This window comes from Schistocerca nitens, chromosome 5, assembly GCF_023898315.1.
Source record: "Schistocerca nitens isolate TAMUIC-IGC-003100 chromosome 5, iqSchNite1.1, whole genome shotgun sequence".
Classification (NCBI taxonomy): Eukaryota; Metazoa; Arthropoda; class Insecta; order Orthoptera; family Acrididae; genus Schistocerca; species Schistocerca nitens.
In genome coordinates this window covers 452044639-452071804 of record NC_064618.1, presented here as the reverse complement: position 1 = coordinate 452071804, position 27166 = coordinate 452044639, and the positions used below count along the sequence as shown (strand labels likewise).

General features: G+C 44.2%; 1 protein-coding gene across 4 annotated transcripts in view; it reads left to right on the top strand.

Annotated features, from left to right (window-relative positions):
* LOC126260902 (protein twisted gastrulation-like) overlaps nt 1-26665 on the top strand; it is a 58749-nt gene extending 32084 nt beyond the window's left edge. For all 4 annotated transcript variants that reach the window (XM_049958358.1, XM_049958356.1, XM_049958357.1 and 1 more), the window contains exons 4-5: nt 25610-25793; nt 25923-26665. In XM_049958358.1, coding sequence (XP_049814315.1) covers nt 25610-25793; nt 25923-26031 — 293 coding nt within the window. In that variant the 3' untranslated portion in view covers nt 26032-26665. The remainder of the gene's footprint in view (nt 1-25609; nt 25794-25922) is intronic.
* The last annotated feature ends 501 nt before the right edge of the window (nt 26666-27166 follow it).

Genomic DNA, 27166 nt, shown 5'->3' with positions numbered 1-27166 from the left:
CTCATAAACAGGCAGGTGGGGCATAGACTGAGTTACTGCAAACACTTTAGTGATACTGTTACTGTTAATGTGGTATGTAAAGAGACATTAAAATCTAATAATTGTGCATGATTCTGACTCTGTAGTAGGGAGGGAATAGAAGTAAGAGTTACAGGATAATATGGGCTCAGTAGTAGTAATGAAAGAGGAGAAAGATCACTTGAATTCTGCAATAAATTTCAGTTGTTAATAAAGAATACTCTTTCAAAAATCACAAGAGGAGGTGGTATACTTGGAAATGGGCCTGGGAAGATATTGGCAGATTTCATATTGACTCTAATCACACCTAAGTAATGGTGAATAGTGGACTGAAGTTAAAGAGAATCACCCAGACAAATCACTTTGAAAAGAAGTGGGACAGGCCTACTGAAGTACTGAGGAATCTACATCTACATCCATACTCCGCAAGCCACCTGACGGTGTGTGGCGGAAGGTACCCTGAGTACCTCTATCGGTTCTCCCTTCTATTCCAGTCTCGTATTGTTCGTGGAAAGAAGGATTGTCGGTATGCTTCTGTGTGGGCTCTAATCTCTCTGATTTTATCCTCATGGTCTCTTCGCGAGATATACGTAGGAGGGAGCAATATACTGCTTGACTCTTCGGTGAAGGTAAGTTCTCGAAACTTCAACAAAAGCGCGCACCGAGCTACTAAGCGTCTCTCCTGCAGAGTCCTCCACTGGAGTTTATCTATCATCCCCATAACACTCTCGCGATTACTAAATGATCCTGTAATGAAGCGCACTGCTCTCCGTTGGATCTTCTCCATCTCTTCTATCAACCCTGTCTGGTACGGATCCCACACTGCTGAGCAGTATTCAAGCAGTGGGCGGACAAGCATACTGTAACTTACTTCCTTTGTTCTCGGATTGAATTTCCTTAGGATTCTTCCAATGAATCTGTCTGGCATCTGCTTTACCGACGATCAACTTTATATGATCATTCCATTTTAAATCACTCCTAATGCGTACTCCCAGATAATTTATGGAATTAACTGCTTCCAGTTGCTGACCTGCTATTTTGTAGCTAAATGTTAAGGGATCTATCTTTCTATGTATTCGCAGCACATTACACTTGTCTACATTGAGATTCAATTGCCATTCCCTGCACCATGCGTCGTTTCGCTGCAGATCCTCCTGCATTTCAGTACAATTCTCCATTGTTACAACCTCTCGATACACCACAGCATCATCTGCAAAAAGCCTCAGTGAACTTCCGATCTCATCCACAAGGTCATTTATGTATATTGTGAATAGCAACTGTCCTATGACAGTTTCCTGGCAGATTAAAACTGTGTGCCCGACCGAGACTCGAACTCGGGACCTTTGCCTTTCGCGGGCAAGTGCTCTACCAACGTACGAGGTACTGGCAGAAGTAAAGCTGTGAGTACCGGCGTGAGTCGTGCTTCGGTAGCTCAGTTGGTAGAGCACTTGCCCGCGAAAGGCAAAGGTCCCGAGTTCGAGTCTCGGTCGGGCACACAGTTTTAATCTGCCAGGAAGTTTCATATCAGCGCACACTCCGCTGCAGAGTGAAAATCTCATTCTGGCTTCCTGTCCTATGACACTTCCCTGCGGCACACCTGAAATCACTCTTACTTCGGAAGACTTCTCTCCATTGAGAATGACATGCTGCGTTCTGTTATCTAGTAACTCTTCAATCCAATCACACAATTGGTCTGATAGTCCATATGCTCTTACTTTGTTCATTAAACGACTGTGGGGAACTGTATCGAACGCCTTGCCAAGAAACACAGCATCTACCTGTGAACCCGAGTCTATGGCTCTCTGAGTCTCGTGGACGAATAGCGCGAGCTGGGTTCCACACGACTGTCTTTTTTGAAACCCATGCTGATTCCTACAGAGTAGATTTCTAGTCTCCAGAAAAGTCATTATACTCGAACATAATACGTGTTCCAAAATTCTACAACTGATCGACGTTAGAGATATAGGTCTATAGTTCTGCACATCTGTTCGACGTCCCTTCTTGAAAACGGAGATGACCTGTGCCCTTTTCCAATCCTTTGGAATGCTATGCTCTTCTAGACACCTACAGTACACCGCTGCAAGAAGGAGGGGCGAGTTCCTTTGCATACTCTGTGTAAAATCGAACTGGTATCCCATCAGGTCCAGCGGCCTTTCCTCTTTTGAGCGATTTTAATTGTTTCTCTATCCCACTGTCGTCCATTTCGATATCTACTATTTTGTCATCTGTGCGACAATCTAGAGAAGGAACCACAGTGCAGTCTTCCTCTGTGAAACAGCTTTGGAAAAAGACATTTAGTATTTTGGCCTTTAGTCTGTCATCCTCTGTTTCAGTACCATTTTGGTCACAGAGTGTCTGGATATTTTGTTTTGAGCCACCTACCGCTTTGACATAAGACCAAAATTTCTTAGGATTTTTTGCCAAGTCAGTACATAGAACTTTACTTTCGAATTCATTGAACGCCTCTCGCTTAGCCCTCCTCACAGTACATTCCGCTTCGCGTAATTTTTGTTTGTCTGCAAGGCTTTGGCTATGTTTATATTTGCTGTGAAGTTCCCTTTGCTTCCGCAGCAGTTTCCTAACTCGGTTGTTGTACCACGGTGACTCATTTCAGTCTCTTACGATCTTGCTTGGCACATGCTCATCTAACGCATATTGTACGATGGTTTTGAACTTTGTCCACTGATCCTCAACACTATCTATACTTGAGACAAAACTTTTGTGTTGAGCCGTCAGGTACTCTATAATCTGCTTTTTGTCACTTTTGCTAAACAGAAAAATTTTACTACTTTTTTCAATATTTCTATTTACGGCTGAAATCATCAGTGCAGTAACTGCATTATGATCGCTGATTCCCTGTTCTGCGTTAACTGTTTCAAACAGTTCGGGTCTGTTTGTCACCAGAAGGTCTAATATGTTATCGCCACGAGTCGGTTCTCTGTTTAACTGCTCAAGGTAGTTTTCAGATTACGCACTTAAAAAAATTTCACTGGATTCTTTGTCCCTGCCACCCTTTATGAACGTTTGAGTCTCCCAGTCTATATCCGGCAAATTAAAATCTCCACCCAGAACTATAACATGGTGGGGAAATCTACTGGAAAAATTATCCAAATTATCCTTCAGGTGCTCAGCCACAACAGCTGCTGAGCCAGGGGGCCTATAGAGACATCCGATTACCATGTCTGAGCCTGCTTTAACCGTGACCTTCACCCAAGTTATTTCACATTTTGGATCTCCGTCAATTTCCTTCGATACTATTGCACTTCTTATCACTATAAACACACCTCCCCCTTCACTGTCCAGCCTGTCTCTGCGGTACACATTCCAATCTGAGTTTAGGATTTCATTACTTTTTACGTCTGGTTTCAGCCAACTTTCTGTCCCTAGTACTATATGGGCATTGTGACCGTTTATTAATGAGAGCAGTTCTGGGACCTTTCTATAGACGCTCCTGCAGTTTACTATTAGCACATTAATATTGTTATTCACTGTTGCATTTTGCCTACTCCTACTTTGCCGCGTCTCAGGAGGCGTCTTGTCGGGCCTAGGGAGGGAATTCTCTAACCTAAAAAACACACATGTGCACTCCACACGTACTCCGCTACCCTTGTAGCCGCTTCTGGCATGTAGTGCACGCCTGACCTATTCAGGGGGACCCTACATTTCTCCACCCGATAGCGGAGGTCGAGAAATTTGTGCCCCAGATCTCCGCAGAATCGTCTGAGCCTCTGGTTTAAGCCTTCCACTCGGCTCCAAACCAGAGGACCGCGATCGGTTCTGGGAACGATACTACAAATAGTTAGCTCAAATTCTATCCCGCGAGCTAGGCTTTCCGCCTTCACCAATTTCGCCAACTACCTGTACGAACTGAGGACGACCTCTGAACCCAGACGGCAGGAGTCATTGGTACCGACATGAGCAACAATTTGCAGTCGGGTGCACCCAGTGCTCTCTATCGCCGCTGGCAGGGCCTCCTCCACATCTCGGATGAGACCCCCCGGCAAGTAGACAGAGTGAACACTGGCCTTCTTCCCTGACCTTTCCGCTATTTCCCTAAGGGGCTCCATCACCCGCCTAACATTGGAGTTCCCAATGACTAATACACCCCTCCCCCCGTGTGCCTGCTCGGACCTTGCTGAAGGAGCGGCCACATGCCCAATCACAGGCAGAGCGGGCGATGCCACACGGCCAGCCTCCACATTGACCCTCCGCCTCATGCGCCGTGAACGCCGCTGAACCCGCCACTCCCCTTGGGGAGAGGGTGGCCCAACCGCTCCCGGTACCCGCGAAGATGTTTCGACAGCAGGGACAGTGGGTGAAGCACGTAATACCTGGGGTGTACCATGCGACGCACCAGACTCCCCAATGCCGCTACACTCTGAGGCAGCAGCCTGAAGATGGCTGACCGCGGCCATGAACACGTTCAGCAGTTCGCGAACAGTGGCCAGCTCCTCCTGCGTCCGTACACAGTAGTCACACATCCTATCCATCCTAAGAAATCAACTTACTGTAGGGAGTTAATCAACTTTTAACTAGACTGCTAATCCACTAAAGGCGGCTGACTAAACTGTGGTTACTAGCCACTTCTTGTAGAAAACAATGAAAATAGCACTACCTGTCTCTTGACTGTATTGAAAACAAACACTAGCACTACTGGCACTATGCTTAACTATAGGGACTCTCTTTGACTGTATTCAAAACAACCACGAAATCTATGGAACACTATTACTAGCACTCGACAATTAAAGCTTCCTAAAAGCAAAAACACTTGGAAGAAGTGACAAGTAAGAAAAATACAGTTAATATATAAATTAAGGTAGCTCGCTGCACAGCAGACGTGAAGCGGACGGCAGTTACGACGACACTGGCAGTGTGTGTTTGAAGTTGTCAGTACTGTGATAGCAAAAACTACAGTAAGCGCTTCAGGTGAAGGGGAATAGGCATTTCTAAAAAGGGCAATTACAGAAACTAGACAGACAGACGCAGATACAAAGATGGTAATGGTGAAGAAGCCATGAGTAACAGAAGAAATACTTTGATTGGTGAAAGAAGGAAGTACAAAAATCTTCAGGAAATGACAGGACTACACCAGTATGTCATTTAGGAATGGAATAAAAAACAAGTACAGGGAACCTAAATCAAAGTGGTTGCAGGAAAAAATGTGGAAAAAATGGTTGTCAGAAAGAGTGTTTCAGCATATATATAAAAGTCGAAAAAACATTTGGTGAAATTAAAAACAGGCTCAACAATATCAGAGTGCAAGAGGAAAGAGCAGCTTGGTGAAAACAGAACATTGAAGACCCTCTACAAAGAGAAGTAATTAACTGATGATATGATAGAAGAAATGGGAGTTGATACGGAAAATACAGGTAATCCAGTATTAGTCAGAGTTTAACAGAACCTTGGAAAACTTGGGATCAAATAATGTGGAAGGTGTGGTGTCACCGCTAGACACCACACTTGCTAGGTGGTAACTTAAATCGGCCGCGGTCCTGTAGTACATGTCGGACCCGCGTGTCGCCACTGTGTATTCGCAAAAGTAGCGCCACCACAGGGCAGGTCACAAGACACGGACATGACCTCGCCCCAGTTGTACGGACGACATAGCTTGCGACAAGACGTATCACGTCTTCCTCTCATTTGCCGAGAGACAGATTAAATAGCCTTCAGCTAGTCCATCGCTACTACCTAGCAAGGCGCCATGTGTATCATTGCTAATTGCTTACTACTATGCAAGAGATGTATTTCAACAAGAACAAGACTACATTAAAGTTAAGTATATTAAAATCTCTCTTCTTTTCTTTATAGTTTTCATCCAGTCTCCTGTTTCAGAATTTACGCCCGTCTGCGTTAGTTTCGCGTGCACCTAGCCACTCATTGTGTCGAGACCTTAGGGAATCGACACAACAATATTTTGGCGCCGAGGAGTGGTGCCGCGCCCACGTTGCAGTCTTTGTGTTATACTTGCTCTAATTTGCTTGTGTCATGGCTTCGCCGCATTCTCCAGATGTACTGTCCGAATTTTTTCGCTTGCAGAATCAGCAGACGCAGGCGTTATTGGAAGCCCTTGGACAGCTCGTCCAGGGTCAACGTGCGCTGCAAACCGATGCGGCGGCAGCCGTTTCATCGCTACCGCAGCCACACACCGCTGTCGCACCGCCATTTAGGCCCTTTGAGGCCCATAACGAGAGCTGGACTGAGTGGGCCGATCAGTTCAACTTCCACCTCACTGCTTATGGAATTCAAGGTAAAGAGCGGCAGCCGTTTTTGCTTTCTTGTGTCGGTGTGTCTACCTACCGGGTGATAGTGAAATTGTTTCCCCGACGCGACGTAGCAACTCTGTCCTACGAGGACATTTTGTCTGCTTTAGATGCCTATTTCAAAGAAACAGTAAATGTAGTTGCCAAACGGTATACGTTTTTTCGTACAAAACGTACGGCCGGTCAGACTAACAGGGAGTGGGTAGCGACTTTGCAAGGCCTTACTAGAGACTGCGCGTTTGCCTGTGAATGTGGCCTCCCATATTCAGATACTATGGTGCGTGATGCAATTGCACAGAACGTTTCTGATGTTCGCATAAGGGAACAGATTTTGAAGCTAGTTAATCCCTCCCTGCAACAAGTGATAGACATATTGGACAGGCAAGACACACTTGACTTTGCTCAGGAATCATTTGAAACTTCGCCAGCAGTGTGTCACATTAATCGGCCCGCCGGGCCCGCTGCACGGGACGCTAAGCGGCCCTCGCGCCCGACTTCGCTGCGGCCGCCTAGCTTGCAACCACGTGCGCCGCGTAAGCAAGCAAATGCAGTGAAATCTTGCCCGCGGTGTGCAACTAGACATTCGCGTGAAAATTGCCCGTCACGCCAAGCTATTTGCTTTTACTGCCAAAAGAAAGGACATGTACAAAGTGTTTGCCAGAAAAAGCTTAGATCAGACACTCGCAATAATTCCAGGCCTTTTGCTTCGCGCCGGAATCGAACCCAGGACAATCAGGCTCGTGGACCTTCGCCCATGGACATTCATGTAGTTCATGCCCACCCGTCCAGTGACACTTTAGCTAACAGTGACTGTGTTCGTCCCACCCAAAGTGTGCGTCGACGTCGCCGGAAATCCCGTAAAGTTGCAAGTGCTTCTGGACCTGTATCAGTTCAAATTGCACGAGACAGTCGCTCTTGTCGTCAACAAGACAATAAACTTTTTGTGGACTTAGACTTTGCAGGAAAAGTGATACCATTCCAGCTCGATACCGGAGCTGCAGTTTCCTTGCTCAATCACGACACGTACAAACAACTGGGCGCCCCGCCGTTGCGTGCCGCAAATGTTACGTTAACTAGTTACTCAGGACAGCATATACCTGTGTTAGGACAGTGCAGCCTTCTTGCCGCATACAAGGGCCAGACAAAACTTGTGTCATTTTATGTTCTTCGTTCCTCTAGTGCAGTGAACTTGTTTGGTTTAGATTTGTTTCAATTGTTTAATATGTCTATTGTAAATCAGGTCCTATCAGTGAATCAGACTGTGCCTTCCGCCAGCGTTTCTAGTCTTTGTGAAGAATTTGTAGACATTTTTGCACCGGGCCTTGGTTGCGCTAAGAACTATGAAGCGCATTTGGAACTGAAAGACAACGCGCAACCGAAATTTTTCAGAGCGCGCAATGTTCCCCACGCATTGCGTGATGAGGTCGCCAGAACATTGCACGATTTAGAATCTCATGGTGTAATTGAACGTGTGCAGGCTTCTCTCTGGGCCTCACCCTTAGTAATTTTGCCAAAACCTTCCGGAAAACTGAGACTTTGTGTGGACTTCAAGGCCACTGTGAATCCACAACTTGTGACTGCTACTTTTCCTTTGCCCCGCCCGGAAGATCTTTTTGACAAACTGTGCCCGGGAAAATATTTTTCAAAATTGGACCTAGCAGATGCGTACTTGCAAATACCTGTGGACGAAGACTCCCAGCGCGTCTTAGTGGTAAACACGCATCTTGGCTTGTATCGCTTCAAAAGACTGCCATTCGGGTGTGCATCCGCCCCTGCTTTATTTCAGCAATATTTACAAACTATTTGTGCGTCGGTCCCTACTGCTGCGAACTATCTGGACGATATTGTAATCTCAGGAAAGACAGAAGCAGAACATTTGCAGAATCTCCGAACATTATTTCAGGTATTGCGACAAAATGGTCTTCGCTTGAGGAAGGACAAATGTGTGTTTTTTGCTCGTGACTTACCGTACCTGGGGCATGTCATAAATGCCCAAGGAATACATCCGAGTCCAGAGCACCTTCGTGCCATTCAGGACTTGCCGTCACCGCAGAACTTAAAACAGCTACAGAGTGTGCTGGGTAAGGTAAATTATTATCACCGATTTGTGCGCAATGCTTCTTCCATTTCCGCTCCGCTTCATCGCTTACGCCGTAAAGGTGTTCCGTTCGTCTGGACGACGGAATGCGAACGCGCCTTTCGCCAGTTGAAATCGGCGTTACTTTCAACTACTTGCCTTACGCCATTCGATCCCCGAAAACCCCTTTTGTTGATGGTCGATGCATCGGATTTCGGGATCGGTGCTGTGCTTGCGCACAAGGATGGCTCGCATGATCGCCCTATTGCCTTTGCGTCAAAATTGCTCTCATCTGCGCAAAGAAATTATTCCCAAATAGAGAAGGAAGCTTTGGCTCTTGTGTTTGGTGTAACAAAGTTTCACGATTTCTTGTATGGTCGTCACTTTACAATCATCACGGACCACAAACCTTTGACATCGCTTTTTCATCCAAACAAGCCTGTACCTCCACGTACAGCGCAGAAATTCATTCGCTGGTCTCTTTTTCTCTCGCAGTACCGCTACGATATCTTGTATCGGTCCACTGCTAAGCACGGAAACGCTGATGCGTTGTCCCGTTTGCCTGTTGCTGAGGATAAAACATTCGATTCTTCCGAACTTGCTTGCATGTTCATTGATTCGGAAACCGATGACGTGGTCGCATCGTTTCCGATTGATTTTCGTCGTGTAGCTACAGCCACAGCTGCTGACCCTGTCCTTGCTACTGTTTTGCGTTTTGTTGCTTCGCAATGGCCCTTGTCAAAGTCACGGATCGAGGATCCTTTGGTTCGCCGATTTTTTGCCCACAAGGAGAGACTTTTTGTCCGACGTGGTGTTTTGTTGTTGCGTTCCGATAATGATCAATCCCGAGTCGTGGTCCCACGTTCGTTACAGTCCTCTGTCTTAAAGCTTCTTCACCAAGGACATTGGGGTATAGTGCGAACGAAACAACTTGCTCGGCAGCACTGTACTTGGTTCGGAATCGATGCTGCGATTGCGAATATGTGCTCCTCTTGCGTGGCGTGTGCCGAACAACAATCCGCACCGCCGCGGAAATTCTTTGCATGGCCGAAAGCCACTTCCCCTTGGCAACGCTTGCACATCGATTTTGCTGGTCCGTTCTGGAATGCTCGATGGTTGGTTGTGGTCGATGCTTTCAGTAATTTTCCTTTTGTTGTCCGGATGTCTTCCACGACGTCTTCTGCCACAATCCAAGCCTTGTCTGCTATCTTTTGCATTGAAGGTCTTCCGCAGACTATTGTTTCCGACAATGGCCCACAATTCATGTCCGCAGAATTTCAGTCATTCTGCCAGGCCAATGGTATTCAACATCTGACGTCCGCGCCGTTTTCGCCTCAGTCAAACGGTGCCGCGGAACGATTGGTCCGGACTTTCAAGTCCCAGATGTTGAAATTGAAAGAGTCGCATTCTCGGGAGGACGCTTTGTTGCTCTTTTTGTCCTCATATCGCTCTCAGCCTCGCGATGGTCGCTCGCCGGCTGAATTGCTCCATGGTCGATCTCATCGAACTCTGATGTCTTTGCTGCATCCGCCACATCAGGTTCCTGTGCAGCGGCAGTCTCCTGCTTTTGCTCCTGGCGACGTTGTCTATTATCGCAACTATCGCGGTTCACAGCGTTGGCTCGCAGGGCGCATTCTTCGCTGCCTCGGCCGCGCGATGTATTTGGTTTTGGGGGCCTCTGGTGAGGTGCGTCGGCATCTCAATCAGCTGCGCCTCTGTCGTCGCCTGGGTTCTGCCGCTCCCCGTCTGCTTTCAGCGACGGAGCCGTCAGGTCAGCGCCCTGGGGACCCATCTACTGGCTCGCCTCATCCCCGGGTGTTACCGACGATGCCTTCCATTTTGCCTCATGGCGTCGCGCCGCCGCAGCCGCCGCCGGCGCCGCCAGCAGCGGACGCTTCGCTGCAGCCGCCTCGCGCCTCCCTGGGTCACGCGCCGCCGCTTGCTTCCCGTGACCAGCCGTCCTCCGCCATGGACCTCTTGCCCGCTCCGGACCAGATGTCGTCTTCGCCCGTCGGGTGCTCAGACCACATGGAGGTCGACCCCGCGGCTCCTCTTATATCATTACGTGCGCATACACCTCATGTTGACGTGCACCCTGGACTAGGTTTGCAGGCGTTTCCTAGCTCCCCTCGGACCGAATGGCCGGGTGCGGGTGGCACAGCCTCGCCTGTTGTTAGGCTCCCCACCTCATCGCATACGTCAACATGGGGTCCTCCCCACGGCGGGCGGAAGCCTTATCTCACGACCGTTCGCCGATTTGCGGGGGAGGAATGTGGTGTCACCGCTAGACACCACACTTGCTAGGTGGTAACTTAAATCGGCCGCGGTCCTGTAGTACATGTCGGACCCGCGTGTCGCCACTGTGTATTCGCAAAAGTAGCGCCACCACAGGGCAGGTCACAAGACACGGACATGACCTCGCCCCAGTTGTACGGACGACATAGCTTGCGACAAGACGTATCACGTCTTCCTCTCATTTGCCGAGAGACAGATTAAATAGCCTTCAGCTAGTCCATCGCTACTACCTAGCAAGGCGCCATGTGTATCATTGCTAATTGCTTACTACTATGCAAGAGATGTATTTCAACAAGAACAAGACTACATTAAAGTTAAGTATATTAAAATCTCTCTTCTTTTCTTTATAGTTTTCATCCAGTCTCCTGTTTCAGAATTTACGCCCGTCTGCGTTAGTTTCGCGTGCACCTAGCCACTCATTGTGTCGAGACCTTAGGGAATCGACACAACAGAAGGGATGGATAATATTCCTCAGGAAATTCTAAATCGGGGAAGTGACAACCGAATGACTACTCAATTTGCTATGTAGAATCTATGAGACTTGAGATGCACCATCAGACTTTTGGGAAATATTGTCCATGCAGTCCTGAAGGTAGCAAGATTAGATTAGATTAGATTAGATTAGATTTACTTTCATTCCAATTGATCCATATTGAGGAGGTCCTCTAGGATGTAGAACATGTCAGAAAAACAATAATACGTGACAAATATTTACAACTGAAACAAATAAGCTAATGTACCTTCCACAGGTCCAAAGTGGAATGATTGTCTTATATATATATATATAACGCTGGCAGGTCGATAGACACACAAACAAACACAAACACACACACAAAATTAAAGCTTTTGCAACAAACTGTTGCCTCATAAGGAAAGAGGGAAGGAGAGGGAAAGACGAAAGGATGTGGGTTTTAAGGGAGAGGGTAAGGAGTCATTCCAATCCCGGGAGCGGAAAGACTTACCTTAGGGGGGAAAAAGGACAGGTATACACTCGCGCGCGCGCGCGCGCGCACACACACACACACACACACACACACACACACACACACACACACACATCCATCACATCCATCCACACATATACAGACACAAGCAGACATATTTAAAGACAAAGAGTTTGGCCCAAACTCTTTGTCTTTAAATATGTCTGCTTGTGTCTGAATATGTGTGGATGGATATGTGTGTGTGTGTGCGCGAGTGTATACCTTTCCTTTTTTCCCCCTAAGGTAAGTCTTTCCGCTCCCGGGATTGGAATGACTCCTTACCCTCTCCCTTAAAACCCACATCCTTTCGTCTTTCCCTCTCCTTCCATCTTTCCTGACGAGACAACAGTTTGTTGCGAAAGCTTGAATTTTGTGATGTGACTTACCAAACGAAAGTGCTGGCAGGTTGAAAGACACACAAACATACACACAAAATTCTAGCTTTTGCAACCAACGGTTGCTTCGTCAGGAAAGAGGGAAGGAGAGGGAAAGACGAAAGGATGTGGGTTTTAAGGGAGAGGGTAAGGAGTCATTCCAATCCCGGGAGCGGAAAGACTTACCTTAGGGGGGAAAAAGGACGGGTGTACACTCGCTCGCTCGCGCGCACACACACACACACACACACACACACACACACACACACACACACACACACACACACACACACACACATATATATATATATACAGACACAAGCAGACATACTCAAAAGACAAAGAGTTTGGGCAGAGATGTCAGTCGAGGCGGAAGTGCAGAGGCAAAGATGTTGTTGAATGACAGGTGAGGTATGAGTGGCGGCAACTTGAAATTAGCGGAGATTGAGGCCTGGTGGGTAACGGGAAGAGAGGATATATTGAAGAGCAAGTTCCCATCTCCGGAGTTCGGATAGGTTGGTGTTAGTGGGAAGTATCCAGATAACCCAGACGGTGTAACACTGCGCCAAGATGTGCTGGCCGTGCACCAAGGCATGTTTAGCCACAGGGTGATCCTCATTACCAACAAACACTGTCTGCCTGTGTCCATTCATGCGAATGGGCAGTTTGTTGCTGGTCATTCCCACATAGAATGTGTCACAGTGTAGGCAGGTCAGTTGGTAAATCACATGGGTGCTTTCACACGTGGCTCTGCCTTTGATCGTGTACACCTTCCGGGTTACAGGACTGGAGTAGGTGGTGGTGGGAAGGTGCATGGGACAGGTTTTACGCCGGGGGCGGTTACAAGGGTAGGAGCCAGAGGGTAGGGAAGGTGGTTTGGGCATTTCATAGGGATGAACTAAGAGGTTACGAAGGTTAGGTGGACGGCAGAAAGACACTCTTGGTGGAGTGGGGAGGATTTCATGAAGGATGGAACTCATTTCAGGGCAGGATTTGAGGAAGTCGTATCCCTGCTGGAGAGCCCCGTTCAGTCTGGTCCAGTCCCGGAAAGTATCCTGTCACAAGTGGGGCACTTTTGTGGTTCTTCTGTGGGAGGTTCTGGGTTTGAGGGGATGAGGAAGTGGCTCTGGTTATTCGCTTCTGTACCAGGTCGGGAGGGTAGTTGCGGGATGCGAAGGCTGTTGTCAGGTTGTTGGTGTAATGGTTCAGGGATTCCGGACTGGAGCAGATTCGTTTGCCACGAAGACCTAGGCTGTAGGGAAGGGACCGTTTGATGTGGAATGGGTGGCAGCTGTCATAATGGAGGTACTGTTGCTTGTTGGTGGGTTTGATGTGGACAGACTTGTGAAACTGGCCATTGGACAGATGGAGGTCAACGTCAAGGTAAGTGGCATGGGATTTGGAGTAGGACCAGGTGAATCTGATGGATCCAAAGGAGTTGAGGTTGGAGAGAAAATTCTGGAGTTCTTCTTCACTGTGAGTCCAGATCATGAAGATGTCATCAATAAATCTGTACCAAACTTTGGGTTGGCAGACCTGGGTAACCAAGAAGGCTTCCTCTAAGTGACCCATGAATAGGTTGGCGTATGTGGGGGCCATCCTGGTACCCATGGCTGTTCCCTTTAATTGTTGGTATGTCTGGCCTTCAAAAGTGAAGAAGTTGTGGGTCAGGTTGAAGCTGGCTAAGGTAATAAGGAAAGAGGTTTTAGGTAGGGTGGCAGGTGATTGGCGTGAAAGGAAGTGCTCCATCGCAGCGAGGCCCTGGACATGAGGAATATTTGTGTATAAGGAAGTGGCATCAATGGTTACAAGGATGGTTTCCGGGGGTAACAGATTGGGTAAGGATTCCAGGCGTTCGAGAAAGTGGTTGGTGTCTTTGATGAAGGATGGGAGACTGCATGTAATGGGTTGAAGGTGTTGATCTACGTAGGCAGAGATACATTCTGTGGGGGCTTGGTAACCAGCTACAATGGGGCGACCGGGATGATTGGGTTTGTGAATTTTAGGTAGAAGGTAGGGGTGCGGGGTGTCGGTGGGGTCAGGAGGTTGATGGAGTCAGGTGAAAGGTTTTGCAGGGGGCCTAAGGTTCTGAGGATTCCTTGAAGCTCTGCCTGGACATCAGGAATGGGATTACCTTGGCAAACGTTGTATGTGGTGTTGTCTGAAAGCTGACGCAGTCCCTCAGTCACATACTCCGGACGATCAAGTACCACATTCGTGGAACCCTTGTCCGCCGGAAGAATGACGATGGATCGGTCAGTCTTCAGATCACGGATAGCCTGGGCTTCAGCAGTGGTGATGTTGGGAGTAGGATTAAGGTTTTTTAAGAAGGATCGAGAGGCAAGGCTGGAAGTCAGAAATTCCTGGAAGGTTTGGAGAGAGTGATTTTGAGGAAGAGGAGGTGGGTCCCTCTGTGGCGGAGGACGGAACTGTTCCAGGCAGGGTTCAATTTGGATAGTGTCTTGGGGAGTCTGATCATTAGGAGTAGGATGAGGATCATTTTTCTTTGTGGCAAAGTGATATTTCCAGCAGAGAGTACGAGTGTAGGACAGTAAATCTTTGACGAGGGCTGTTTGGTTGAATCTGGGAGTGGGTCTGAAGGTGAGGCCTTTGGATAGGACAGAGGTTTCGGATTGGGAGAGAGGTTTGGAGGAAAGGTTAACTACTGAATTAGGGTGTTGTGGTTCCAGATTGTGTTGATCGGAATTTTGAGGTTGTGGAGGGAGTGGAGCTGGAAGTGGGAGATTGAGTAGATGGGAGAGACTGGGTTTGTGTGCAATGAGAGGAGGTTGAGGTTTGCTGGAAAGGTTGTGAAGGGTGAGTGAGTTGCCTTTCCGGAGGTGGGAAACCAGGAGATTGGATAGTTTTTTGAGGTGGAGGGTGGCATGCTGTTCTAATTTGCGGTTGGCCTGTAGGAGGATGCTCTGAACAGCCAGTGTGGATGTGGGAGAGGAAAGATTGAGGACTTTTATTAAGGATAGGAGTTGACGGGTGTGTTCACTGGCTGAGTTGATGTGTAGGTGAAGGATTAGGTGGGTGAAGGCAATGGATTGTTCAGTTTGGAACTGGTATAGGGATTGATGGAAAGAAGGGTTGCAGCCAGAGATGGGAACTTTAAGTGTGTGGCCTTTGGGGGTAATGCCAAATGTCAGACAAGCCTGAGAAAATAGACAAGCCTGAGAAAATAGACAAGGATGAGAAAGTTTCCAGAATGAGATTTTCACTCTGCAGCGGAGTGTACGCTGATATGAAACTTCCTGGCAGATTAAAACTGTGTGCCCGACCGAGACTCGAACTCGGGACCTTTGCCTTTCGCGGGCAAGTGCTCTACCAACTGAGCTACCGAAGCACGACTCACGCCCGGTACTCACAGCTTTACTTCTGCCAGTACCGGGCGTGAGTCGTGCTTCGGTAGCTCAGTTGGTAGAGCACTTGCCCGCGAAAGGCAAAGGTCCCGAGTTCGAGTCTCCGTCGGGCACACAGTTTTAATCTGCCAGGAAGTTTCATATCAGCATACACTCCGCTGCAGAGTGAAAATCTCATTCTGGAAACATCCCCCAGGCTGTGGCTAAGCCATGTCTCCGCAATATCCTTTCTTTCAGGAGTGCTAGTTCTGCAAGGTTCGCAGGAGAGCTTCTGTAAAGTTTGGAAGGTAGGAGACGAGGTACTGGCAGAAGTAAAGCTGTGAGTACCGGGCGTGAGTCGTGCTTCGGTAGCTCAGTTGGTAGAGCACTTGCCCGTGAAAGGCAAAGGTCCCGAGTTCGAGTCTCGGTCTGGCACACAGTTTTAATCTGCCAGGAAGTTTCAAGCATGAGAAAATAGACAAGCCTGAGAAAATAGGACATAGATAACCTTTCCTCCAAACCTCTCTCCCAATCCGAAACCTCTGTCCTATCCAAAGGCCTCACCCAAATTTTTTTACAAATAATTGCTTTATAATTAAACTGAAGTGAAACTACTGAACATATTGCCAAATGGCTGTGTTACAATGTAAGTTTGACCACTAGGAGTGCTGTATAAAAATTTCATCTCGCTAGCTTGAGTGGATTTTGAGAAAATGTTCCTTATATTCGAAAAATTCTAATTTACGGGAAATGGCTATCAAAGTTTCTCAATACATTCCTGCACTATAGGATGGATTATCAGGGTCTTCTTCTTCATCCTCCAAAAGCTTCCTCTTCTGTCTTCTTTTCTGGCCTGTTGTTCCATCATACTTCATATGCCTTTCTCTTCTTCCTGCTCCTCTTATCCTTTCTCTGTTTCTTAGTGCTCGTACAGTGTTCACCCCAGCTGTAAATCCTAATGCCTTCAGAACTTCACACTTCACACTGATCCCTTGGTTGTAGGTTGCTGTTGCATCATAAATACCAAAGTGCAGTGTTTTTATGCTTACAAACACCCTTTTAGGAATCACTTTCCAAATCAAATTGTTTACACTCTCATTAGGATTCTGCTTCTTTCCGTGTAGACATTTGTGTAACAATTCTGGCTGTGCTAAGTCATGAAAAATTGGTTTTATTGCATTTATCACAGCTGCTGGCAAACCATGTTTGTGATCATAGTCCTTTTTTGCATTATATTTGCACCAGGAATGTTTTGGGCACAGGCTGTGTTGAGGGTATTTATTGGAAGAGGCAGTATGAAGGAACAATGCCCACACTGCTTTTCGCATGTCACTAACATTACTAGTATTTTGCCTTATAGCATACCCATAGTATCTCTGTAGACGTTCAATCACCTCATCAGTAAGCCTGCCTCTCCCTCCTATTGTCTTTCCATCACTGAGCTTACGTGAACCCAAAGTTTGTTTGAGCCTTCGAAGCCGTGCACCCATACGCTTTTGCACATGCCCAATGCATTCCAACTTTTCAATTACAAATTCTTTTCCATATGTTTTCAGTTCCTCTATAGTCTTGAAACCTTTGGAGTCACCATACCCAAGGTAGTATTTGTACCTAACGTTGTATCTGGGAACTGAACGTTCAAAAATTTGTTTCACTCCATCCACTTCCATTGCTCCACTTGATCCACTAAAATTTGCCTCACAGGTTCCACTGTGCTCTCATTTGATTTTATTTTTGCACCTACAATGTTTTGATAATATTGCAACATCTATCACTTTTGCACTATCACCACAAGTAGCAGTTACAACCTCATTCAGGGATTTATGACCCCTCTTTTGCCAGGAACCATCTAATGCCACTACCAAATCCCTAGAACCACCGTTCATTTCTACAGATTCCTCCACTGCTTCCTTCATGGTTTTCAAAGCCACATCTTCAACAGAGGATCCTACCAGTTCACAGTAGTACCCAAATTTGCTTGGAGGCGATGGCGAGTTCATAATACCACAAAACAGTTTACCAGCAGCAGACCCTTTTCCAATGGATCGAAGACAATACACAAGTTGAACATTCACATCAAACACTCTAGATCGTCCATTTTCACCAAAGAGATTGGCATGTGAATTGTAGAAAGTCACTTGATACTTGCAACATGCACAGATTATCTTCATCTCACAAGCTAAACCAAAGTGCTTTGTTATCTCTAGTCCCACTCCTACACTTGAACACATTTTGCACAGAACACTTTCTTTCAGCACAGAAGATGATAATCCAATATTCAGTACTTCATTAATATCATCACTGTCACTAACATATTCACGAAATCTGTCACTTCCATCAGTCAGCTTCTTGCTAGAAGATGTCACAGGGCCATGTGTTGCTTAGCAGAAGAATGCACTGTTTCAGTAATTGTAGTATCGCAACTTGGTATTAGTGTTAATTTTCTTTTCCCTACGTTCTTCCTCTCCTTATATACACGGTTACTAAAACGTGGCATCGTAACCAGAACAACACTTTACACAAGAAGTATAATACTACCAACAACAGACGCAACACTGAACTAATTCGAAACGGTAAACAGCAAAGAGACGATGTTCCACGCTCTTAGCGCTTCATTTGTCACAGAAAACAATGTAGCCAACCCTTGCACACTCGCTGTATGCGTAACAGGCCGAGAAAATCCCAAGCAGTTCGCCAGGAAGTCACGAGAGGGTGTTGGATGTATTCAGCAGCTGCCGATTTCCTCTGCAGGCGTGGGGGGAAAATGGTAATAACTCCACTTCTAGGGCGAGTAGAACAATAATTCAAAGTTTACATTAAAGAGGAATGTTCCAATTAATTTTCAGTAGCAAAAAAAAAAAAAAAACTTAATTTTTTTTGGATTTGACCAAAGTTCCATACAAGTGGTCACATGATGTTCAGAGAGGCATATTATATTAGCTGGGTTTGAGGACTCAATTCGTCTATGCAGATAATTAATTCATTAATTTTATTTCTCAGTCCTCGAATATTTTGATGCAATAAAGATAGCTGACATTTCACATTGACTGAGTTAAAATTTGGCAGAGTTGAAATATCTGCTGATTGTTGAAAATTCTTAACCAAGAGCTGTTTATGCTGATGTAATAAGCTAGAATTATGTTTTTTGATTTCTTTCTCAAACTGAAGGTTTGTCTCAGTCCTAACCTCTCTTAAAATTTGGTTTCTTTCTGTCCTCCCAACACTAAAAAAGGGTCTTTTCTGAACCCTATAACCACTGGTATTTTATCACTCATGATAGTACCTCCCCCCTTTAACTTTCCTGATATTTTCCCAGACAGCTTACCCTTCCCTTTCCTGTTGAGATGAAAACCATGCCTAGTATAATCCCACCTATTGAGAAAATCAACAGGAACCACGCCAATGTGTGACCCTGCACCCGACATAAGCAGCTGTTCAACTCCAAATTAACTCTCTTGACAGAAGAGTTCAAATGAGGTCGGTCATGGTGCCCAAGGACAGATACAAACTCAACACTAGTATGCTTCGATGCTGATGCAGTCTTTGCCAGGTCACACGCTATACCGTACCCAGGATCTCTGTAAGTACTATTACTTGGCTCACCCACTATAACCATGGTGTCTTCCGTAGTGAAATCTTTGCAAAGTGATCCTAAATCCTCTGTCACCTGCTCCAGACCAGCACTAGGTTTAAAAAAATTGGTGACCTGATTTTCTGATCCTAGTTCATCCTGCAAAAGTTACGCAACACCTCTTCCATGGGAACTACCTAACAACAACACTTTTTCTCTTTACTGATTTCCCTACATTCATACTTTTCAATTTGCTGCTGAAAGTTTATTGTGCCCTGTCTACACCTGCAACTGCTTGAGGCTCACCAGCTCCTAACTGAAGCAACAGGTCAAATCTATTTTCCACATTCACCACAAAGCTGTCATACAAAGTTCCAGGCCTGTTCGTCCTGTTGCCTGTTGCCTGTGGCCACTTCCCACCTCTCTTTACCCTTCTCCCTCCGTAACCTATCAAGATCTCCCCTGGCCTTGTCTAACTCAGCCTGAAGGGTGGCAATTTTCCCCTCCTGTTCTAGTATCTTCCTATCTCTACTACATATCCTAGAAAACCACTGATGAGTCTCATTTACTTCCCCTATTCCCACGCCACTACAGTCACCCACATGGAAAAAACTACAGCACCCGTCACACACACAAGATGTAGAACTATTGTTAAATCAGCTTAACAGCCGAGTTGCAGAAAAGAATTATATACAGAAGAATTAAAAAGAAACTTGGGGTTGTATTGCAGGATGTTGAAAATTAGTGGACTGAAAACAAATAAGGTGCTTATCCCCACGAGTGCTGAGAAAAGGAACTCGGGGGAGAACCCTGACAAGAAGGGTAGGATGTTAGGTCATCAGGGCAAAGTTGTGTGATTCTAGAGGAAGCTGTAGAGGGTAGAAACTGCAGGGTAAAATAGAGATTGGTATACATCCAACAGATAATTGAGTACATAGGGCACAAGTCCTACTCTGAGATGAAGAGAATGGCACAGGAGATTAAACTGTGAAGGGCTGCATCAAACTAGTCAAGAAAACTGATAGAAGGGACACCACTTGGGCTGTCTACACTCAAGCTATTGGCTACCTCAAAGTTACCAACGTTTTGGTTGTTCCCCATCCACCTGCCTGTGGCTATCTGTCTCTTCGCTGGACGTAGCAGATTTCTGTGGTGCCCTCCCCCCTTGCTCTGCTTCCCACCACTGGTGGCTTGTCACTTTCTATAGAGAGGTGCCTGAAATAATTGTTTAGTTGTCAAAACTGATTGCCAATTTTAATTTTTTTTAACAGTACTATCGTCTGTTTTCCAAACTGCTCAAAATCGGTGGGTATGTTGCAGTGCTGAAAGAAAATCTCCAGACTGGAAAAGGACTGGTGCTACAAGCAAGCTACAAAAAGAGAAAAAACTAACAACAAAACAAAAAAAATTTGGGACACCCCAGTGGTTAAGTTTTTGAAAATAGTAGCACTGAAAGTCATCTTTTAGTTTTTGAGACCTTGCGAGATGAATTTTATTGTGATGGGTCTGTTTCATCCCAGTGTCGTGTGTGTCTCACTTCTTGACGATGTCGATGATGCAGCACTCTCAGTGACAGTGGCTACTGCATACTTCGTCACTACATATTCTGCACATTTCAATGTATGTTTAATCTGTGCACTGGTAAGGCACTTTAAGATGAGTTTGGAGGCAGATAATAAATTGAGATAGTCGAAAGCAGATCAGGAGTAACTGTTTGTAATTTTTTTTAAATGCAGTCAATGTCCAATCAACAGCTGTATTAATTCATTTAGACAATTGGCCGTGGATACATTAAACAATACCTATTGAACAAGGTGTTGAAGCCAACCACGCGTAGTTCTCACAGAATTCCTTTATGTGTTACATGCTTCATCCTATTGCCACACGTTACGTCACACTGTTGTGTAGCAAGCAAGTAAACACTATTCTTGCTGTGAACATTCCAAAATCTATTTTTGAAAGTGCACTCAATTGGAACAGTTCCCCGAACTAACCATCAAATCAAGACACACAAACTGTGTAGTATTTCTAAAAAAAGTTTGTACTGAGAGGTCAACGTGCACACGCGCTTTCAGCCCTGTATAGGTGCCATCAAACATAGCTACCCTACATCTGGTGCCGCATTGTGTGCCATTCTGCCAGCTTTGCCACAAAAGCTGTCTGCTGCCTTTTGGCTGTTCAATTTACATTCTCGGATTGTCTTCTGGTAAATTGTTCTAGTAAATTGCATCCTTCCGGACAAACATATGACTTACTCTTTAGTTTCCATATTTTTGTTCTATTTGAATGTCTAAGACTCTTCTAATGAACACTCGGATCAGCCTCCCCCCTGTTTTCACAACCCAGCAGACTTTCTGAGATGTTTCCATATTCGGGCATCCTACAAATGACACCACGCATCTAGGCTTATGCAACACAACATTCCACAACAGTTCACCATTGAAAATAAATTGTGTGTGTGTGTGTGTGTGTGTGTGTGTGTGTGTGTGTGTGTGTGTGTGTGTGTGAAGCGTAATCATTTGCAGTAATGTCTACATCATCAGACATAAAAAAGAAATGTTCACGCATTTTCGTCAAATGTCTGTATCTAACATTAAAAGATAACTGTGCCTTATTTTTGATGTCAGTATTTAAAGTAAACTAATCTATGTAAAAGGATGACATGTACTTTTCTGTTATTGAAGACTAACTGTTTCACTTGCTAAAAAGTTTTTTATTTCACTCCACATTTAGTTTCGGCTTTCATAGTGAAGCTATTTTCATGTGAAGTGTGGAACTAACATTTTAAATAGAACCAAACATGGTACATAATGATATAATGAACAGGGCATTTTGACAGTCTGGAGGTGGGCGGGGGGATGCCTAACAGAGTTTGATAGTTTTCAAGATTTCATATGGTAAGTTGGAAACTATTTTCTGGAAAAGAAAAAATCTATTGTGTTGAAAAAATCAATTTACTCTGTTCCGAATTAGAATTACTAACAAATTTTAGACTTTTTTTACAGAAACTGTTAGCATACACGTAGTATTTATGTATGATTTTTGTAGGCAGGCAATACTTATTGCAACACTGTCCCGTCTCAGACTTAAAGCATCACATACCAACTAATTTAAATTACTCATGTGTAACGCCTGACAAAAAAGTGAAGCACCCAGAGGACATGGTTGGATGTCAGTGTAACTTTGGAAATTGACATACCATTGGCACCATGGGACGACACAGAATGTTGCACGGAATCCATTACTTGTTCTCAGATGGCAGGCAGAGAGATGATGGGGTTACGAAGTGCTGGTTCCCAGTATGGCAATACTTCTTCGTGTTGGTCAGGTGTCAACCCGAACCTTGATGACAAGTATGCATGCCCTGTTTCCATGCAGTCCAATATCAGGCCATTTTCACATCCTAACACCCAACAAATCTGGATATTTCCAGATTCAAACAGTCAGCCAAATTTTAGTCAGGTATTGATAAAGCTGTCTTACACGAGCACATGGCATCTTCACAGTGATCACTCAAAAACTAATGCCGCTCACATCCCTTATATACACTACCAGGTGTGGTAACAACATTATACACTCAGAACACTAATGCACTTGAGTGGCCATTCAACAATTCAGCCTGTCACAGAAATGTACGATTTTTAATCATTTACAAAGGTATGTAAGGACCACCATATTGGGTACCAGCACATCATAACCCCTTCACATCTTTGCCTGCCATCTGAGAACAAGTAATGGCTCCCCTGCAACATTATGGGTCATCCCAAATCATTGGTCAGAGACTACCAGTAGTCAGACTACATAATTACTGTCCAATGCATAGGCTGCTAACATCACAATACAGATGGCAGCATTTGGAATGTTGCTGTGACCAAGAAGCATGGACTGCTGACGAATAGCATCTCATTGTGTTCAATGATTAATAAAGATTTTGCACTACTCCAGATGACCATCAACAGTGATTATGGCTTCAGCTTGTGGAAAGGTCCCATTCATCACATTTTTTGGAGAGGAACAGCAGTGTTACTTCTGGCATTGTGGTGATGGAAGCCATCAGGTTTGACTTTCGGTCACACCTCTTAGTGATCGAGGGAACTCGTGACAGCACAGCCACAGACATCATGCGTCCTCATGTGTTGCCTCTCGTGCAACATTATCATGGCATCATTTTCCAACTAGACAATGCTCGTCCAAGTATGACGTGTGTCTACAAATTGTATGTATGATGTTGAGGCCCTCCTGTGGCCATCAAGATACCTAGATCTGTCCCTGATAGAACGTATTTGGGACCAACTCTGAAGTCAAATCTGTCCCAGCGATATTATCCAGGATATGGAAGACCAGTTGCAACTCTTGTGGTCCAGCTTGCCTCAGGAGAGGGTATAACAGCTTTGACACTCTTACCAAGTGAATTGGTGCATGCAGCCATGTCAGAGGGGGTGCACACCATACTGACAAGTCTTTATAAATTTGAGTCAATTTTGTAATCACTGAAATTTCACACACCCTCGCAACCTGTGCAGTTTTGTTTTATTTCCCCCTCCCACTCTGAGGGCATCACTTTTTTGTCAAGCTTTGTATAAAGAACATGAAAGTGAAAAAACCAGTGTTATACTTGAAATACTGTATACTTACTGTGTCAAGATTTTGGTGGAATGTTATGGACCAATGTTTATTTCAGTACCACAGTGTTGTTTCGGAATAGTAGTTCCCCGAGTCTCAGTAGCGATGTTACTTCTCCTTGTTTCAACCTGTCCACAGCAGGTCACCACTCCCTATTCTCATGATTGCATAACTTACATAGCTGCTAAACTTGGTTCTGTTAATGTGTACTGACATGTCTACCTATGTACACATTAACTCTTCTCTTTTCCTGGTTGAAACAAGTGAGGTGGCACAGTGGCTAACACACTGGACTCACATTCAGGACGACGACTGTTCAAATCTGTGTCCAGTCATCCTCGTTTTGACTTTCTGTGATTTCTTCCCTAAATTGCTCCAGATGATTGTCAAGATGGTTTCTTTGAAAGAGCTCTGCCAATTTCCTTCCCATTCTTTGAAACAGTCAAAGCTCGTACTCCGTCTCTAATGTCCTTGCAAGTCAGCAGGATGTTAATCCCTAATCTTTCTTTTGTAATTGAAGGATTATAAGACACTTTTGCAGCAAGAAAAATACTTTATTATATTAATTACAAACACAGTTCACTCAAAATACTTCTGTTCTTCAAGTCAGGTGATTACAGAATTTCTTTGTCAGAGTTTCTCACCTGCTGGTTTGCGAGTGTGTTCCAGATCCTCCAGCCCAAGTTTCCTTTCAAATTGGCAAAGGATTTTCAAATCATGGTTATGCACCAGTCTTGTGTATTAAAGCTGTTGTCAGGCTCCTTGCCAAAAAGCGGTTGCTATACCAAATACACAAGTCATTCGTACTGGCTAGACAGCTTCTTGGGAATGAGTGCCCAGCTACTGTCCATAAATTGCAGCACCCTGCTGCACTGGCAATAGCAGTTGTTTTTCAGAATCCATGTATAATGGTGATGTCTCTTTCACAGAATTGTATTTATTTATTGTTAAGCATGTTGTAGAAGTTTTGTAAACTGCTACATCCATCTGTTCATTTAGGGTGTGTTATTTCATACACAAGTTTATATTTCTTCTAGGAGTTTCATCTTTTCACCTTTTTTAAGTTGCTTGCAAGAGCTGAGAGATATTCCCAGAAGAATGACCTTCATCAATAAAATGTATTACAATGGTGAAAACTATATTTTTGGAGCCTTAATATAATCAGTTTTTGGAAGTTGATGCCTCGTCTCCCACCTCTCCCACCCCATCCTTGGCCAGTTTTGTATTTAGATTTCTAATCAAACAAGAGTGGTGGCCATAACCAAAAAGTTCTCTCTAACTCTGGCCCCAATTAAAATTTCTAAATTACAGCAAAGCGGTAGTCAACACACATTATTTTATAAAACAGGACACTTTTAGCAAACATTCCTAATGTGAAAGCTGTAATTTCATCATGGAATTTCACAAGGTGGTGTGTTTTTCCTATCAGTTATTGAAGACTGTCACTGCAATCCAACATTTATCTCACCTTCATTTCTGGCAGTCACTATCTCTCTATGGCTCTATGAAAAGTGTTATGGCAAGTAATTAGAAGATTTTATCAGACAAAATACTAAGTTTTAAGAGCATTTTGCAATAGATACATCTAACTCGGAGTGTAAATGACATTTAGATGATGTTCCTCAAAAAAGCTAACTGGGCTCTATTATTCAAAGAAAATTGAGAAAGCAGTGAAGAGTATTATAAAATACTTAAATAAACCATAGAATATGAAATAAGTAATACAGTATTAGAGAAGTGGGAAATCCTCTGGCAGGTGCATTCTACACAGGGAACTCGAATCATATACTCTCCTGTTGCTTTTAGTCTCTGATATTTCTGTTTTGATCAATGTGGTGGACCGATGTCTTAAACTCTGTTATAATTTGGTAGAAAAATTTTGTCTTTATCTGTACACAGATATAAATAAATGATTTTACTATTCTCATTATTTATAGCACTGTAATATTAGCAACAATCATTTCATTTGACTTAATGACTGCAGGCAGTAATGGAAAAATGTTTCTCAGTAATGCGACCCATAAAGTTGATAAATGGATTAAGTGTGGAATTTTCATGTTACAGCTAATGGGAAGAGTTCACTGGCTGTAGTGAACTGCACTGTAACTTACATGGCACATTGCTCACCTTGGAACAAATGCAAGGAATCTTGCCGCTCTATGGGTGCCAGCAGTTACAGGTGGTTTCATGATGGTTGTTGTGAATGTGTTGGGCACACTTGCATCAACTATGGAATCAATGAAAGCAGGTATAGTCTCTGAGTAGACTTATTAAATGTCTCTTGCCTATTTTTTCCTTATGCTCCTTACATGTTTGATTAAGGTGTCTTATGTTGAAGTTGCTTGTTTGAAGAATTGTATAACATGCTTCATTTTAGGTGTACAGAGTGTCGTCTGTCACAGGATGATGAGGAAGAAGATGATGTGCTGCAGAATGATTATGGTGATGGCAGTGTAACAGATGCAGAACAAGAACTGAAACTTTAGAATTACTGACCTTTCCCATTGAATCTTTCATACATTAATACTAAAACTGTTATGACATCTTCAGAAAATATCTGAAGGAAAAATAATGTGATATGTATCAGCTATTGATATTTGTGTATCTATATGTGCTATAGCTTTTTCTTTTTTAATATTTACTTTTTGACGCTATTGATAATGTAAATTCCTACAAAGTAAATTGAACATTGTTATATTTACTCCTCAGAAAGTCGGATCCTCATTATGAAAATGAAATGCTCATGGCTCTATGAAAAGTGTTATGGCAAGTAATTAGAAGATTTTATCAGACAAAATACTAAGTTTTAAGAGCATTTTGCAATAGATACATCTAACTCGGAGTGTAAATGACATTTAGATGATGTTCCTCAAAAAAGCTAACTGGGCTCTATTATTCAAAGAAAATTGAGAAAGCAGTGAAGAGTATTATAAAATACTTAAATAAACCATAGAATATGAAATAAGTAATACAGTATTAGAGAAGTGGGAAATCCTCTGGCAGGTGCATTCTACACAGGGAACTCGAATCATATACTCTCCTGTTGCCTGTAATAAAAAAAAAAAACATGACTACTGCACTAACACAAAAATTGGCCCAAAATGCTAATCCCATAACACATATTTCAAAATGCGAGAAATGAACAGAACTGGCAGAAGGCACTGTTGACTGGCATGTCACATGGCACGCTTCTGTTGCTACTGCACAATTCCTCACCATCAGCTTTCGCTGAGTCACATTAATCTAGCACCTAGGAATTGTTTTTATAAAGAAGAGCATTAGTTGCAGAGAATCATGCTATGGATTTTACTGTAGTCATTTATTGACAGCTCCTTCTGCAAGACTAATATTTTTTTCCTTTTTTTTCTTTTTTCCCATGATTCTAAATTACTGATAGAATTTATATTTAGAGTATCATATTTATTCTGTATTTTAATGAAAGTAATAAATTCTTTGTAGTATAATGTAATTGCATATATAAAAGAAGCTACTCACAAAGTGGTGGCAGGAGAACACACATATAAGAAAAGGTTTTACATATCCAAACTTTTGGAGCCAATGGCTCCTCCTTACAGCAGAAGGTGTGAAGGGGAAGGAAGAGGACTGAACAATCAGTTTTTC